Here is a 19361-nt window from a genome sequence, read left to right on the forward strand (position 1 = left end):
TTTGTAATGTCTGCGGACAATGCGTACTCGCCAAAAAAAAAAAAACAGTTCATTTTTTTCATCAACAAACTCGAGTACATTAATACATATATACTCCAGTAATATGTAATAACTGCTGCTAAATGGACTTTTATTGTTACGTAAAAATCTTAATATCGATTGACCAAGATACTTAAATTTAGAATATCTTTATTTGTACTTTACAATATATTATGTTATAAAAAGGTTTTTAACTAATATTAAAAATTTAAAAAGTAATAGTTAACTAGTAGCTACTAAGTTTGACTTTGTACATATGAACTTACATCGACGGGTCATCTTTGGACTGTTTTAATACAACAACTCTGTCACCAGGTTCCAAAATCAAATCATCTTCCTCGTCAGCACCATCAACTGGTTCTGTTTCATAATCTTGAAGAACTTCATATTCGTCTCCACCACCCTGTAAAAATCGTAATTATATATATTTAGTTGGGTTTATAACAAATTGTTAGTTTAAATAACTAATCTAAAGTCTAATATTTAACCTCTGCAATTGTTAATTGTTTATCATCCAAACTAATTGAACTACCACGAGTAATGGTTCCCTCATCTTCCGTTAGCGTTTTTTGTATAGCACAATTATACATTGAATATCTTCCTGAAGTAAATACACGAATGTTTAAAGCATCTAGTACATTCATTGGTTCAAATCTGTGAATGCCTTTTTCATCTAAAACTGTGTATGGAACCTGTCCTGTTAAAACTGATCTGGCTGCTTCTCGTGGTACTACAGCTTGAAGACCATTTTTAATTATTAGTAAAATTCCCATTTTCCTTGATTTCACCATAAAATCTTCCATTGCTAAGCTATTCCCTGGACTAAATAATTCAGCTGGGACATCAAAAGATGTTTCAACGTTTGTTTCTGGAGGAAGTAATAAAACTCCGCTTTCTCTAACCAGTTCACGTAATTTGGGATCCAATCTAGCTTCAATTGGATCAGCCGACATCCCGCTTAAGGTTTCACTGAACTCTGGCCGTCTTTCAGCAAGTTTCCTCATTACGGTTAATCTTCTTAGTATCTCTATTGTTATTTTATCTGATGCTAATATATCAGCTGATCTTCGATCATCTAGAACATCCATAAGTACTGAAACTACTTCTTTCAGACCTAATGCTTTAGCAAGACCGACGGCATCAGATAACAATCGATTGAATTGTTCACTTTTATTGTCTTTTAACATTTGATTAACAGTTATTTCACTGGTTTTATTAATGACACTAATGATTGCCCGCTGTAATGCTTCAGTTGCTTCTTTTTCACTGTTAATTTTTTTCATATCAATTTTTAACTTTACTTCTTTTAATAAATCTATATTATTTTCTGCTATGTGTTCAAATGCTAAGCGTAGTTTAGAGTCTTCCGAATCATTCAAAATTTCACTAAATGCTTCAGAAATATAATTAGATTCAAGTTCAGAATTATTCATTATTTCCTTTAAAATATTGACTTTATTTGGATTTTTTAAATCCATTACAAAACCATCATCAAATATAACTACGTAGATTTCATTTAAAGCTGTTATAGGACTCGATTTATTAGTTTTGAGTATATTTTCAATAACTTCAGCTACATTCTCGTTCGATTTAATTTGAGGCAGTTTGTTTATTAAGTTTTGTACTAACGGTGATCCATAATATGTATTTTTTAAATCTAGCTTACATAATCGATTAATTATATGTGCCAATTTTATTGTATTATCATTATTAAGTTCCAATTTCTCTGCAACGTCATATGCCACTTCCATTGAAGGAAGTGTGCTTACATCAACTGCTGGAAGTTCTGCAGGAACTTGTCTTCCTATACTCATTCCTGCAAATGATAATTGTTCCAACATTTTTGAATCTAGAGCCATTTTACCATTTTGTGTATAATACGAAGTTTGAGGAAAACTGGGTTGAATAACTTGTAGTTCTTCTGGTGACACTTCAAATCCTTGGACACTAAACTCACAGCCACCATCATCTGCATCTTGAAGATCCGGTGCAATAAACTTCAAACCTTCTGTGGTTTCCACTATTTGGCCCGGTACAAAAGTTACACGATCTCCAGTTTCTATAACTCTTCCTGGTACAAATCGCGGCCCCTCTATTGTATCAACAACTTGACCTGGTACAAATCTAGATCCTTCTTCTTCTGTAAATATTATTTGACCTGGTATAAACGTTGGACCTGCTTTTGTTTCAACTATCTGACCAGGTACAAATTTTATTCCATCTTTGGTTTCAATAGTCTGCCCAGGAACAAATTTTGTACCAGTTTCTGTTTCTACAACTTGCCCAGGCACAAATTTGGGACCCGTTTGAGTTTCAATCACTTGTCCGGGTACAAACTGCTCTCCTCTATCTGTTACCACTTTTTGTCCTGGTATAAATTTGTCATCGACTACAACACCCGGAACAAATCTAATACCATTGTTTCGTATTAATTTTCCTGGAACAATGTTTCCAGCTGGTAAACCCACATGATCGCCAGGATAAAATTCTACTCCGTAAGCGGTTTGTACCATCTGTCCAAAAACTTCATCAGATTTCTCACCTTTTGGATAAAATGAATCGTTTGTTAAAATTCCTGATTGTACTTCATCAGAACAAACAACTTCCTGTAATGACTTGGCTTCTGTAAAGTTTATTTCACCATTTTCTGAATTTGTCACGTGTCCTAAAATAAACTGTTTATTTCCATTATTATCTGATAAAATATTTCCAGATACAAATTTTATTCCATTTTCTGTTTCAATACTTATTCCAGGAACAAATTTTGTATTTCCATTGTTATCTAAAGTTGTTATACCTGGTATGAAAGCAGTATCATTATTAGTTTCTACAATTCTTCCTGGAATGAATTCTTTTTTATCTTCTTCAACAACTGTTAATCCGGGTATGAAAGAAGATCCAACACAAACACCGGGAACAAATTCCCAATCACCATTATTTTTTAAAACACTTTGTCCAGGTATGAATTCAACGTTTTCGTCATTCCAAAACTGCCCTGGTAGAAATTGTGGCCCATGAATAGTAATTATGGTCTGTCCAGGGATAAAATGTGATTCGTTACCATTGTTGACTACTTGTCCAGCCACAAAACCCATACCTTCAGGAGTAATGACTGTTTGTCCGGGCACAAATCTAGTCTCACCATCTATTTTAATCGTTTGTCCTGGAACAAATGATTCTCCTTCTCGTGTTACAATATTTTGACCAACAACGAATATAGATTTTCCAGAATTTTCAATAATTTGTCCAGGAAGAAATTTTGGTCCGTCTGATGTTTGGACAATAACACCATGCACAAATCGTTTTCCATTAGCTGTGTCAATAATTTTGCCAGGTACAAATTTTTCACCGTCTTCAGTTTTTACATATTGTCCTGGTACATATCTTTCAGCATTGTTAATATCTAATTTAAATATTTTAGTTGTTCCTTGACTTGTAAAAATATTTTTTTGAGAACCCATTTGAATATTTTCAATGAATAAATTAATTTCTTTAATAGTTAATAATTTCTTTATATTATCTTCAATTAATATGTCTTCAATTGCACATGATTCTATATCAGGCAAAATCATTGGGAGTTTATTAAAATTATTTATCAAAGGTTTTATTGGCGATATTACCGGAACGATTGGTAAATTAGTAAGAGTAGTTTCATTAAGAAAAGTCTGATGTATAACACCAGGAAATGCAGAACCGAGATTTATGACATTTGGTTCAATTGATATTGGAGTGGGTAATATGTGGGTTTGAAGTTTTAAATTATTTTTGTTTTGCCCGAGTATTATATTTTTTGTTATTGGTTTGACAATATTTTTTACTTTTGAAACATTTAAAGATTTTGTATTCATAATTTTTGGTGTAGATTCAATAGGTTCTATTTGTTTTCCCTGACCTGCTAAAAATGTTATCCGTTTTGATTTAAATTCTTCCTGTTCTAGTTCAGCGTCACTTTCTTTTTCTTTGTCTTCAAATATTTTCCTTCTCCAATCTTCTTTGATAGGCTTTTTCTGTTTGGGTCTGTTCCGAAACCCTTCGCCTTCCATCAACATCACTCCAGCTACTTCCATGTCTTTGATTTCTAACTCTACGGTTTTACCTTTACGCAGCTTTAGAAGAACGGTGTCTTTGGTTTCTGACATCATGACATCTTTGACATCTCCATCTCTAACCGCATTTTCTAAGCTGGTTGGAAATACGAGACTACATCTACGCTTATCCACCGCGTACACATACCTACGATCATCCGTGCTCTTCGTTTTTAATACATCTGATAACTCTAAACATCCATCTATTATTGGAAATACATACCGATATCCATTTATCAATACATGTTTAGGATCAGATTTTGTTTTTTTTCGTCCAACTAACACTGGTATATAATGATGTGCAGGCAGCCCATATGACTTTCCAGTTATGCGACAGAAACGTTTTGCATCTGCCGGCGATATAGGTGGTAGCAATGGGAAATAATTCGGTTTTGGCAAACCACGGCTCTTTCCAGTAATACGGCAATATGATGACATTTTAATATCATGAATTCATGATATAGTAACCATCAGAGAAATATCATATCAAGTAACTTGTGTGCGCGTGGCACGAACGCGCGTAGATGTAAAATGATGCGAACGGTTACTCGCGTCGGAACAGACTGTTTATACATTTGTGTAGTAATAATACGTTAGAACCGTCTTTCTAGCTAATTTCCACCTCTGGCACAGGCCACCAGCCGACACAGCACGAATCGAACCGAAATGTTAAAATTTTAATGGCCCAAACCCTCATATCCAATGTTGCCAGAAGTTGTAACTGTGCCAAATAACGTAGACGCAGCCGATGAGTTTGAAAAAACACGAGTCACCGATTCATCATGCTTTCTTTTGTATTTATAAAAACTTAACATTTTTAAGAATGAAACAGAAGGACATAGTACAATTTAAAACTAATCTATTTTTAAAATCAACAAATCATTCTTTATAATCAATCCATTATGAATTTTAATGTGAATTAAAACTTTAGACAACACTCGTATACAATTATTTACAAAGTTTGGTTGTTGAATAATATTAAAAAACGGAAACACTCATATACATTATACATTCTAATAAAAACATACGCATATATTTATACATTTTAATCTTAATTTCAGGAGAATAGGTTATTGGCAATACAACAGAAATATATTTATGTTAAAGTTACATATTTAGTAGGTTAGATAAGTAGGTAAGATGTATAATATATTTAAACATTTTATCTTATTATTTTTCACGAAAAATTAAAAAAATTAATTTAATAAATAACTAAATCAATGTAAATTGTTTTAGGTAAATATTTTTGACTTTTTGATAACATGGTACTAAACTGTTTGTCAAATATTAATTAATATTAATTAATTAATTTTAAATAGTGTTTATATATCTAATATTATTTAAACGGGTACTTACTGCTCCCTTTTTCGCCAGAATAGAATTGAGCTCCGACACATAAGCTATAAAAAAAAATTATTATTTAACTATTAAAGAAGAAAATTACTAGTATACGTTTATATTCCATTATTATTATTTAGTAGTAAGTTTTTATAACTATGAGAAGTAATAAAAATTTATAAGTATAATAAAGATTGCAACAGATTCTTTCCGTTTTTAAAAAGAATATTACCAACACTGATAAATTTATAGCAATAAAATTTATAAAATAAATTTACTTATAAAAATAACTGATTAACACATACATTTTGATAAAATCTGTTCTTATTTTTAATACTGTTTGTTTTATATTTGTAAAATATAACAAAAATAGAATCATATAGTGGTTATTAATTTATTATTTGCTGAATTTTGTGTTTTGATTTTACTTTTATTTTGATATTTCATTATTTCAAATAAATTAACTAATAACTTGATTCATTTTTCTTTTCAATGTCTATTAAGTACGTGAACTTAATTCGTGTTAGATATTATACATCGTAAAAATATACATTCTGTATATTATGTTTAGTAATTTCAAATCTAACATTATTTTCCTATTTTCAAATAGATGCAGATTAATATTTTAATTTAACTGAATAAATTAAATTTTATGAGGTTTTTGATAATTACTTTGAATTGAATATGTTTAGAACCTATTCAAAAATATATTTTAATAAACTAACCTGTTTTATACATAATTTACATTTTATTAACTTTCAATATGGTTGATGAATGATGATATAAACACTATAATATAAGTACATACCTAATAATTTAACTTCACACGTTTATCTGCATTTATTATTAATATCACTTAATTTATTTTATAGAAGTACCAATGATTTCACAAGAAGCGTAACTAAACATTAAAATAACCGTGACAAAAAAAAAAAATTGTAGAAGGCCCTTCATCGCTCGATTACTTGCGTAAAATGTTGTTCTATGACTATAGAATACAATATGTACTCTTTACACATAACCTGATAGTGAGTCTTTACTTGTGTCGACTTTTGACACACGACTGTCAACAAAAATATAAAAATAATTTCTATTTTTATGTAGCAATGATAGGTATCTTGTTCATAATAATTACATGGCTTATTTTGTTAATTAGGTAGTAGTAAAAATTAAAAATATTATGGAAACAATATGATACAACAACATATTGCCTATTTATATATTAAAATAAATTATGACGTAAGTAATTCTTGTATACTGTAAAGGTTTCGAGGGCAAATTGGCTCCAAATTTTGAGAAATATAAAGTCGACCCTTGAATATTGGCTTCCGAAAAATGAGTATTTTAAAAAGCTTCCAAAAACATAAAATATAATACAAGGGGTTCTTAATTTTTTATATCATAATTCATAGGTATGGATAAAAGTTTACTTTTACTACAATACTATAATCAGTCGGAATTGTTTCTTCCGATAAATTAGTTAAATACAATTTATGAAACTAATTTACTGATTAGCAGAAAATTATACATTGACAGTGATTTAATATTTCCACTTGAAATTTGAGTAGAAAAACGCAATAACATTAACGTACAATTATTAACTTGTGTAAATCTTTCCTTTCCAACATGTATTCACGACTTAATTTACTATATCCAAATATATTACATTTTTAAATATATTTTATTATAGCATTCATGCTGATACTATAATTGTTGGAAAAACTAAGACATAAATATAATAAAACCACACCAGAAAAAAATTAGAAATAAAAACAATTTTTAGGAGATGAAGTTTAAAACTATGACATTGGTGTAATTTCAAGGTTTTAAAAATATTAGCCAACAAAAAGAAGCCACGACGAAAAATTCATATACTATTTTTTAAACTTATTATTTATTATAATGTAATTATGAAACAAAAAATAAATAACCACCCACTCAGTTTATATTTATTAATATTTATTTGTGTTTTAAATGTTTAATTATTGTTCAGCTTTTATTTTCTCTTCACTATTGTGAGATTTGTGTTCTATATTTAATAAAAAATATGTGTGAAAAAAAAAGTATCAAGATATTATACAATTCTCAGCAAACACATACAACGGACGTGATACCGTAAGCTATGTGTTAAAATTAAGAATCATACTATAAACTCATTCGGTTATCTCGAGTGTGATTGACATTAACTATTACAGGAAATAACGTAGTCTAACTTTAAATCGTTAATAACATTTTGACAGTCAATATATTTTTTAAATAAATTGTAGGGAGCAAATTCAATAGATGGGTAATTCTTGCGAGTCAATTAAAAGATACTTAGGGTAAAATATTAACTACCTGTCTTTTGATATTTAAGAACCAATTTGATTGTTATGGTTAGTTTACGAGTATATAAAACCGTACATATGTATTTTTGAAATATTTAGGTTTCAACAACTTATGGAAAATCTTGTTTTACATTTTTAAACTTCTTGACACCATAAATATTTTTATCAACATTTAAAGCAATTTGTTCTTAGTGAATTTTAGCCCACTCATTAGAGCGCGATCACTATTAAATTCAATATGTTCAGTGTAAGATTCCTTAATTAATTCTTAAAAAATATAGGTATTTGTAAATGATCTTCATATGTGCTTGAAATGTTTTAAGAAAAATCTCAAATGTTCCAGCAAATTCCACCAAATAACAACATGTGACAACAATTAATATAGGTAACAAAAACTTGTTATTATAATATAACTTTTTTATTTATTTTTATGATTTCATTTTTAAAACAATAGTAATAGTGAATACGAAATTAAACATATTATTTCACATAATTATTATATTATTATTTCATATACCAACGTGTTTTTCATATTAATAAATAATATATAGTTTTTTTATACATAAAATAGCAATAAATGACTGATAGAAAATATATTTGAATTTTTTAAATAATACAAAATTGCATAAACATCAAATTCTTTAACTAAATGCCTAAGCATTAATGTCAAATGCTTGATTTGACTATATGCCTATACGCCACAGACACGTAGTAGATATAGAATTACACAAAAGAAAATCATATTGTCTCGCACTATATAATAAACAACTTATTTTATTTAGACACTTTGAATTGAACTTCAAGTTAACTCCTACGTGTCCTCGTAGATATTGATGCAAATGTATATACTTAAAAGTTAAATTCATAAATAATTGATCGATTTCAAAAGAACAAGTATGCTAACTGAACCTTTAATTTGTTTTAACACTTAATTATTTTATAATTTATTTGATTAATACATCAGCAATTAGTTTTTTTTTATTTCAAAATATATCAAATAAATATGTCTTTATAAGATACAAGCAAGAAGAAAATACGGTGTTCTTGAAATATACGTTTTATAATAAATTAATATTACGACATTTAACATTAATCTAAAATGTTTAGTTTTGAAATTCGGAATGGTAACTTCTTTGTTAAGTTATTGAGTTGACAAATTACGAATTACAGTACCTATAATGATTTTGCCGCCAAGAAATTGTCATGATGATAATACTGACTAAGTACAATATAATTTTGCCAAGTTTTAATTGTATTCATAGATATTTTTAACTGAGTATTTATGTAATGTTCAAATATAACTAGTTGTTTTACTGTGATATTTAATTAACAATGAACAAAGGTTATTCATCCTAAGGTAATACTCTTTATTCCAATTAAAAGATAATGTAAATATTCTACGCCGTACATGTACAATAAAGGGAATACATAATATGTATTTTATGTGTAATTTAATTAAGAAATAACTATTTTTACATATCTATTATTGATATTTATACAGAATCAAATTATTTAAAATTGCAATACTTGATAATTAATTAATAGGTAAATTAAGAACATTTTATTTGATATAACCAGTTCCGGCCCGAGATACGGGCGAACCGGGTGGATGCCCGAGGCGCTACTTTTTTAGGGGCGCTTTTAATATACGAATATTTTAAAAAATTTAGCGTGATATTTATTCAAATCGACAATAATATAGCTAAATGACTAAATTATCTATGACGGAATATTCAGTTGAATATTTTTTTTTATATAGATTTTACTCCACTTTCCAGTTCTTATCATTATATTACAAATAATTAAAAAATAATATACAATGATATAATATAATCATTATCTCGGGAAAACCAAAAAATTATGTGTTACAGCCGATACGTCTATACATTGTATCCAAATAAGTTTTGCCGTCCTTTACCTATTCATAAATATAAGAATTTTAAACAAAATATGTAGGTAAGTATAAAAAGTATTAAATATATTACAGAGCATTTGATTAAGGGCGCCTTACAAAAAATTGTCCGGGGTGTCAAAATACCTTGGGCCGGCCCTGGATATAACCTACTTATATTTTGAGTACTGCTTGTGTCCAAACTTTAAAATATTTATTTATCTGATACATTTTTAAAATATTACCTTCTGCAGTATTATATAGTATACTTTATAACAAGTAAGTGTTCTCTAAAATAAAAAATGAAATAACACACAAAAAATAATTAAAACAAGAATTTTAAATGTCACACGTTACATAATATTATTGAACATATATAACCACGTCTTTTACAACGTTGCCTTTGATGTGTTCAATAGAAAAACTAAAAAAAAAAGAACAAAGTGTAACTTTTAAATTCTTAGAATGCCGAACGTCGTTTTTTCGAATTTATCATTATCTTGTACACAAATAATATTAATTTTGTATTGCGATAGCGGAAAGAACAGAAAATTGTGCAGTACATATTCAGTATAGTGATTGACTTATGATTATGATCACATGCGTTGGTAATCAGCACGTTTGAAGTTGTAGTTCGTTTGTTCTTTTGTAGTGACGTGAAAAGAGTGTACATTAAAATCATTAAATGACCTTTCAATTTAGGGAAAAGTTTGTTCAAAATAGTTAATTGAAAAAGGTGACCGTAAAAAATGTGAAATCGCCAATGAAATTAATATTCCACCAAATACATTATATTCAATTATTAAACAGAAGGATAAAATGTTGAAATTCAATAAATTGTGGATGTATGAAAAAAATGAAGATGACTTCTTATTTGGACATTGACATAAATGTTTATTAAGATGGTTGACTCAAGTCTCAAATGGTTAAACTTAAATGAGAAATTTCAAAAAAAAATCTAATTTATTCAGTCATACAGTTATTTTAACTATTTCAGTATTTTAAGTATTCAAATTATATATTTTTAGCATACGTATTATTTATTATACAATATACATACATTCGAAGTTTTCGATATTTCTAACTTTTTCTTCACTTTCCAAAAAAATTATTAATAATTTGAAACTATTTTTAACTTATTATTGGAATATATCGTAAGATATTGTAATCTGTACTTCCCATTTCCTAAGCTCGAAAACAAAACGATTTGATTATCAATAAATTCGTTTATCGCGTTTACGTAACAAACGTAGGTAGAAAAAACAACAGAACTACAGAACAGTCCACAGTCGTCAAAAGATTATAGTTTCGGATGTCTTACACGACGACTATTTTAACCAACCTATTCAATATTGCTTCGGAGTTACTCACTATAATTCACGTTTAACCGTAGGCAGTTTAATACCGTAACCGTTTCTAAATTTATAGAATAAAGATGTGTCCAAAAATTTTAAACTGAATCCAGAAAAAGGTGGTAGTGGGAGATTATTCCACGAACAGTGGACATTGGATTTTGGTGTAATTCAAAACAATAATAAGGTACTATATTGTTTGTGTAACGAAATAGTTGTAAGCCGTAGTTTCAATGTTAAAAGACATTTCGAGACAGTTTATAATAACATATAATATAAATTAGAATTGATTTCTCAAAAAGTAAAATTGTTTAGAAGTCAATCAAACAAATTTAAAGTGGCGTTCAAACAAAATAATAATTTATTAGCCGCTCGTTTTTCTGTGTCGCATTGCATTGCGCAGCATGGTAAGCCACTTTCTGACGGAGAATACTTAAAAGAAGTTTTTTTAAAGACGTCTAACATTTTGTTTCAATAATTTTACTAATAAAAATTAAATAATAAAACGTAAATGTTTAATTAATTATTTTTTAATCAAAAAAAAAATGTCTGCAAAGTTTCTGACACGTGAAGCAAATAAAATCAAACCAAACATTTTGATTTGACACGCAGTTATCAAAAGGTTCGCCATCCCTGACCTATATACTATCTATAGCATCATAAGTATTAGTTTATACGGCATTCGAAGGGTCCATATTTGAAATACGACAATACCTAACTCAGTCTAGCAAAAGAACTAGTCAATTCTGCGCACCCCCTCCGAACCTCTGTCACATTGTTATCAAAACCAGTACCCCTTGTAGCAGGGTATAACGTGGGAATGTGGGATAGCGGTGCAGAAGAGCCAATTTTGGTCGACCCGCAGCGTGGTTTCTCGCTTGGACAGAGTATAGTAAAATTATTGATCATATATTGATATATTCATATCTATTGAAATATTATGTACAATGTACATTGAACATAGTTCAACTGTATGTACTAGTCAAGCTAATGTCCTCAATTCTTGGCCATAAATTACACGATATATACAGTTGAATAAGAATAATTAAGAAACTTTTTTTTTTAAATTATATAATACAATATATATTGACTTGCTTTAATAACTAATGATAGTAAAAAATAATCTTTAGACATATATTAATACAATAATACAAATTCTCCAACCCAAAAAATGCATATATTTTTGTAATATCATCAAATGATAAAATAAGCGTAAAGTATGACCGTTGGTTGAAATGCGTTTGATAACCTATTCCATAATGATTATTTTAAATGGTTTCTTTATTTTTATGAATCATTTGTCATGAATGAAACATTTAATAATAAATCTATTATATTAAACTCATTTATAAACTAACATTGACAATTTCATATAAAAAATTTAACTATCGTTTATCAAATTAAAATTATATGATACTTATATTAATTTACATAGGTAATAACAACCTGTCACGTTTAACAAGTAAGTAATTCCCTCGTCACTACGAGACGAAGTTAAGTACCAAGAGTTAATATTCGACAAACGCCTTAACTGGAGTTCGCATCTTAAATAAAAACGTAAATCATTGAACTCTAGACTGCATCTTCAGAGACCTCTATTAAAATCGAAACTTACTCTAGCCGACAAACTTACAATATACAAATCAATAATTCGTCCGGCTTAGCTTTATGGCATCCAACTATGGGGGTCAGCAAAACCATCTAACATTAAAACCTTGCAAGCATTCCAATCCAAATGTCTACGCCTAATAACTGCTGCCCCTTGATACATTACCAACAAAAACCTCCACAAAGACCTGAACATAACAACCCTCAACGACTTACCCAAATCCTACTACTTAACATTTCACTCAAAGCTTTGAGCTTATCCAAATCCCATAGTTAAAAGTATATCCTCTACCTCAATTATTCCTAGAAGGCTAAAAAGGCAATGGTCTAGAGATCTGCTCAATGGCTAAAAAAAAAAATTTAACTAAGAAGAAAATACTAAAAAATTAAAACCCTAATTTCTTGTCAGGTGGCAATGCTGGAAGCCTTCCTTTTCTGTAATTATGTTATTTTGTTATTTTGTCATCACACTTACTTATTATACCATTGTATAGATTGTAAATTCACATTCACTATTTTTAATAAAAAAAAAAAGCGGGTAAGTCGTGTATGTCGCTCTGCTGTACAGTAGGTTACAAGTGGGTTACTGTAATGGATGGAATTAAATTTGAATCCAATGATATTATATCATTGTATACAAAAAACGATTCTGAGCGAAGACGGTTTATCTGTCTAGGATATATTATAGATTATTAAAAATTTTCAAATCTTAGATTTAAAAAGAAAAATTTTTATGAATTTCTAGTTTGAAATAATTTGCGAATTTTCGTGATTTTTACATATGTTGTCAAAATTCAAACTTTGAATGCTTGTGAAAATAAATTGTGACTACGCATTTCTTTTATTTTTCAATTTTTATTGTAAAAATATATTATGAGCCTTGTATTAAATTTTCAAATCTTAGATATAAAAAGAAAATTTTTTATGAATTTCTAGCTTAAAATAATTTCTGTATTTTCGTGATTTTTAAATAATATGTTGTCAAAACTCAAACTTTGAATGCTTAAAAAAAAAATTGTGACTATGTATTCCTTTTATTTTGCAACTGCTATTGTAAAAATATGTTAGGCACCTTGTATTAAATTTTCAAATCTTAGAATTAAAAAGGAAAACTTTGATGAATTTCTATCTAAGATAATTTGAAGATTGCCGTAATTTTTACGTATTTAGTCAAAATTTGAATTTAAATGCTTATCAAAAAAAATTGTGACTATATATTTATTTTATTTTTCAATTGCTATTGTAAAAATATATAATGAGCCTTGTATTAAATTTTCAAATCTTAGATATAAAAGGAAAATTTTTTATGAATTTCTAGCATAAAATAATTTACGAATTTTAGTGATTTTTACATAACATGTTGTAAAAATTCAAACTTTGAATGCTTATAAAAAAAAATTGTGACTATGTATTTATTTTATTTTTCAACTTCTATTGTAAAAATATGTTAGGAGCCTTGTATTAAATTTTCAAATCTTAGAATTAAAAAGAAAAACTTTTATGAATTTCTATCTAAGATAATTTGAACATTGCCGTAATTTTTACGTATTTAGTCAAAATTTGAACTTTAAATGCTTATAAAAAAAAGTCGTGTCTACGAATTTTTATTATTTTTTAACTTCTATTGTTACAATGTGTTAGAAGCCTTGTATTAAATTTTCAAACTTTTCTACCGAACAAATAAATTTTTATCGATATTTATAGAAAAAAAAACTAAAAAAGTTGAAAAATTAAATTGTCAGTAAACAGCTCAAAACAAATCTAAATATTTTGAAAATTTCATCAAATATATAAAACGCCTATATAAACATTCAGTCAAAATTTCAAGTATCTGCGGTAATTTGTTTTAGAGTTACACCAAAATAAGGAAATCGCTAAAAGTGAAAATCCAATGTTGTAAAAATTTAAATTTCAAATGCTCATAAAAATTTAATTTGAATTTCCGGTGGAATTTTTATTTGTGATAAAGATTGAAAAACTTGTAAGGAATCTTGTATTAAATTTTTAAATCTTAGATTTAAAAAGAAAATTTTTTATGAATTTCTAGCTTAAAATAATTTCTGTATTTTCGTGATATTTACGTATTTTGTCAAAATTCAAACTTTGAATCCTTATAAAAAAAAATTGTGACTATGAATTTCTTTTATTTTTCAACTGCTATTGCAACAATATGTTAAGAGCCTTGTATTAAATTTTCAAGCTTTTATGCCTAACAAATAAATTTTTATCGATATTAATTTTAAAAAAACTAATAATGATCGAAAATTTGAAATGCCTATGAATAGTTCAACTTAAGTCGAAATTTTTTGAAAATTGCGTGGTGTATAGAATATACTTATATAAACATTAGGTGAAAATTTCATGTATCTATGGTCATTTGTTTTAAAGTTACATCAAAAACCAAAATCGATTTTGTCGAAAAATGAGTGTGCGTAAAATTTCCCGTTTTTCCCTTAATTTTTAGTTTGTTTTTCTCAATTATTTAGAAAAGTATTAAGAATTTTTTACCCAAAGTACCAACTAGATTCACTTTCAGTTCGAACGAGGTACTGAAGTCAAAAATCGAAGCATTTTTACTGCCCCAAAACGTGATGACAGACACAAAAAAAAAAAAACACACATCATGGTAAAATCAATACATTCATCGCTCCGCTCAGAATCTAAAAAAAAAACACAATAGGTAATAACAAAAATAAAACATCTACGTTCCGTTTCAACATTTTATGGAATTGTTTACTTTTTTATTTCGCAAAGCATTAAGTACAATATTAACTATGATTAAAATTAGAGCCAACATTTTTATGCATTTGCATATTTTCATTGGTTGGTCAAAAAAATTAGTTTATAATAAAATTTGTTTTATAACCTAACGATGCTGTATACGAAATTCTATTTTTCATATTTTTGCATTTTTTGGGCATATTTTAGTATTTAGTATATTTTTGGAGCATATTTAAGATCTTAAAAACTCGGGAATTACAAAATATTAATTTGTTTCACTCATAAACCTTATTCTGAGTATTTCAACTCATTTATAAAAATAGGTAATCTAATCTTAATTGCTAATTATTAGGGTTAACAATTATATGTCCATAGATCGGTAACAATTAAACAATATTGCCTAGAGATAAATACAATATTATATTTTATCGAACCTATCACAGTTGTTAGTCGCTCTTTATACTTGTGCAATGCGTTATTAAATTTAACGTTTTAAAATCCCGAAAGTGATAACTTCTAATACTAGTCGTATCAATAGTTACATCTCTCAATTTGGAGAAAATATATTTTCTTCGTATGGGAATATATTGTTTTTTAAGATATGTGAGGCAAAGGTTACATGTGAAAAACGATTTACAGTTTTACAACATCTTAAAACGTCTAAGCACTCACGTGGTATTCAATGACTCGACGACCAACAGGCAACAATAATAAAATACTCAACAACTTTTACCTGTTACAATATCAAAAATGAATTCCTTCAATAAATATTTGTACAAAACTTTGTTAGCAGCTAATATACCATTAAATAAATTACAAAATACCTATTTTCGTTCGTTTTTGGAAAAATATACGCATAAAGAAATTCCATCAGTATCTTTATTAAGAAGTACCTATGTCAATGAGTGCTATAATGAGACAATGGACGCCATAAAAAAAGTAGTGCTTGATATGAAAATCTGGATTTCGATCGACAAAACTACTGACGTATAATCTCGATATATTGCAAACGTAATTATTGGTATTTTAATTGCTGATGAACCTGGTAAAATATTTTTAATTTTTTCTGGTATTCTCAAAAAAACCAACCACTCTATACAATTTGTCAAATTGTTGATGAAGCTATTTTTACATTATGGCCTAATGGAATCCGACATCCTGATGTACTTTTGTTTTTGAGCGATGCCGTTCCTTATTGCGATCAAGACAGCTAATTGTTTACAAGCTTTTTATCCATAAATGGTCCACGTCACTTGTGTGGTAGGTACATTGGCTACACTGAGTGGCAAAAAAAAATTCAAGGTCAATTTCTAAAAATTGACAAACTTTTTTCAAACACAAAAAAAAATATTTTTAAAAGTGCCAAGTCCAATTGATTTTTTTAAAACTGAGGCTCCAGGTATACCATTACCTCCAACGCCTATATTAACAAGATGAGTAAATGGATTTCTGCTTCAATGTATTATTGCGAGCATATGCAAACTACCTATTTGAAATGTAATACAGAAATTGAACCCCGATGACGCCGTTTCAATAGACAAAGTTCAAAAATTAATTTCTAAAGATCAAGTTGAAGAAAATTTAACTTTTATTCATTTAAACTATGGATTTTTACCAAATACCGTAACATCTTTAGAAAGCCAAAATGTTTTACTAGGAGACTCAATTAAATTAATAGAAACAAAGTATAATATGTGAAGTTAGTGGTACCTATAGATGACACTGATATTAAAAAAAAAATAATGGTTTTAATATTCTTACGAAAAATTAGAAAACTTCTAAAGTATTATCCGTTAATGTATCTACGTTAGAAGGTATCCCAGAAGATTTGACAAGCAACGATTTGTTGCATTATAAATACGCATCTATTACATCCATTGATGTAAACGTTCTTTTTCACCCTACAAAAATTTGTTAACGCCAGATCAAAAGTAAACATAAACACCTCCTCACTCAAAGACGCACTCGGACCAGGACAAGAAAAAAACATTGTAAACTTCATCAAGATGGCCGACCTCACAACCAACATATAAGACAAGAACCAAAGACAGCACATCACAACTATCAAATCTTCATTTCATTTATAAATTAAATATGTAAACCATTGTAGGCTAATAAACCTTTGTATTTGAAGTCTTTAATTAATAATAATAAAAAAAAAAAATTTGTTAACGGACAATCGACGTTCAGTGCTGTTTGAAAACTTATCCAAATCATTAATTGTTCAATGTAATAACGTCGGGTAAAAATTAAAATGTTTATCATCTGATTAATGTTTTTGTTTAACTTATTAGTTATTATTTATTAATTATTACTTTAATTTTAATTTTTTAATTTTTAATACCCACATTTTTATAAATCATTATTCATTGGAAATAATTGTATCTTAATATAAATTGTATAATACATAAAAAAAATTAATCATTTTTTTATAATAACATTTCTTTTTTTACATCATATTTTAAGGCATATCTTGGTAATTTTTAGGATATAACTGCATACATATTTTATAGATTTTTAGAGCATATAATTGTTGGCCCTAACTATAATATAGATATGCAATATATGCATGAAATTAAATACCGAAACTAAATGATTTTATTTATTATATTTTATATTATATTATGATAAGAAGAAATGTGATCCTATTATAGTGAAGTGAAATTAAATTCTAGATCATTATCAGATATTTGCATTAGAAGAGTGAAATTCTTTTTTTACATTTTCTTTAATTCTCCTCATTAAAGACAACCATCGAAAGTAATAAATAGTCATTTTAACAAGAGCATTGAGACGATCAAGAATTGAAATAACTAACTGTTAAAGTAATTTAAGTAAATTTAAATGGATAATAAAAGTATTTAAGAATAAATTTGACGATTTAATTGTTTTAAACAATGAGAAAATTGGGGGCGTTCTTATTACACTAGTTATTATAGTAACTACTAACTAGTAAGTTAATCATTTGTTATTGAAATTCAAAATAATTTATATACTTACGTTGTTTGCGTCTAGGCATGTTGATCAATAATGTATCGAAGTTTACTCCTAAAATAAAACATATCTATTAGTGTTTAAACTCAAACTATATTGTTCAACTAAACTTATGATACTATCCAGAAGAAACGTAGATCAATCAAACTTGAAAGTGGGAAGTATGAATTTTGAAAAGGTGGATAGTAGTATGTATTTGTATGTTCTGAGCACCTTTTTTACAGGGAGATTTCATTAGTTCAAGGGGGCATTTCTACATGCTCCACCGTGTAACACAAATTCTCAAAAACCCTAATGTATGTTCTGAGCACCTTTTTTACAAAGAGATTTCTACACACGTTCACTGTGTAACACAAAATCTCAACAAGTATAACACATTATAAAACTGTGTACCTACATCGTCTGTTACACAAAAATAATGAAAATTTTTTTTTTAGATTTTTCAAAATCTAAATTTAAATTATCATACGGATATACAATAGAGTTTAGAAATACTTCAACGTTCATTAGATATTATTTATTTATAATAATAAAAAAAGTTTATTAAATAATTTATATTCTTTACTTGAAATAATTATTTCAGTTTACATTTAATTTTGGTAAAAAAAAAAAATTTGGTTTGTACACAGCAAATACTTTAATGTGAGGGGTTACCATAGGTGAACAATATATGTGTTAACACCGTATTGTGTTACACGGAAAATCTGAGTTAACATAAAATGTTGTCTAAAAAATATTGAGATTTTTTCGTTACACGGTAGACGTATGTAGAAATGTTCCCTTGACCTAATGAAATCTCCCTGTAAAAAAGGTGCTCAAAACATACAAATACATACTACTGTGGATAATTTCAAATACTTGGGTGTTAATATAAACAACAGAAACAACATGCATAAGGAGATAAAAGAAAGAATATCAAATGGAAATAGGTGTTACTTCAGCATAAACAAACTATTGAGATCAAAACTGCTATCAAGAAAGTCTAAAACCACTTTGTACACAAGCT

General features: G+C 27.9%; 1 protein-coding gene across 8 annotated transcripts in view; it reads right to left on the reverse strand.

Annotated features, from left to right (window-relative positions):
* The window catches only part of Obsc (Obscurin), a 68493-nt gene that overhangs the window by 42859 nt on the left and 6273 nt on the right, over positions 1–19361 (reverse strand). For 4 of the 8 annotated variants that reach the window (XM_015516160.2, XM_015516158.2, XM_015516159.2 and 1 more), the window contains exons 1-2: positions 528–4696; positions 306–442 (exon numbers count right to left, since the gene is read on the reverse strand). In XM_015516160.2, the coding sequence (XP_015371646.2) occupies positions 306–442; positions 528–4562 (4172 nt within the window). In that variant the 5' untranslated portion in view covers positions 4563–4696. Of the gene's footprint in view, positions 1–305; positions 443–527; positions 4697–5480; positions 5525–18361; positions 18410–19361 lie in introns of those variants that run through there. The other 4 variants (XM_089222818.1, XM_089222819.1, XM_015516162.2 and 1 more) reach the window with 2 other exon arrangements.

Source organism: Diuraphis noxia, unplaced genomic scaffold (genome assembly GCF_037042655.1).
Source record: "Diuraphis noxia isolate RWA-SAM2 unplaced genomic scaffold, SU_Dnox_SAM2 contig0003, whole genome shotgun sequence".
Classification (NCBI taxonomy): domain Eukaryota; kingdom Metazoa; phylum Arthropoda; class Insecta; order Hemiptera; family Aphididae; genus Diuraphis; species Diuraphis noxia.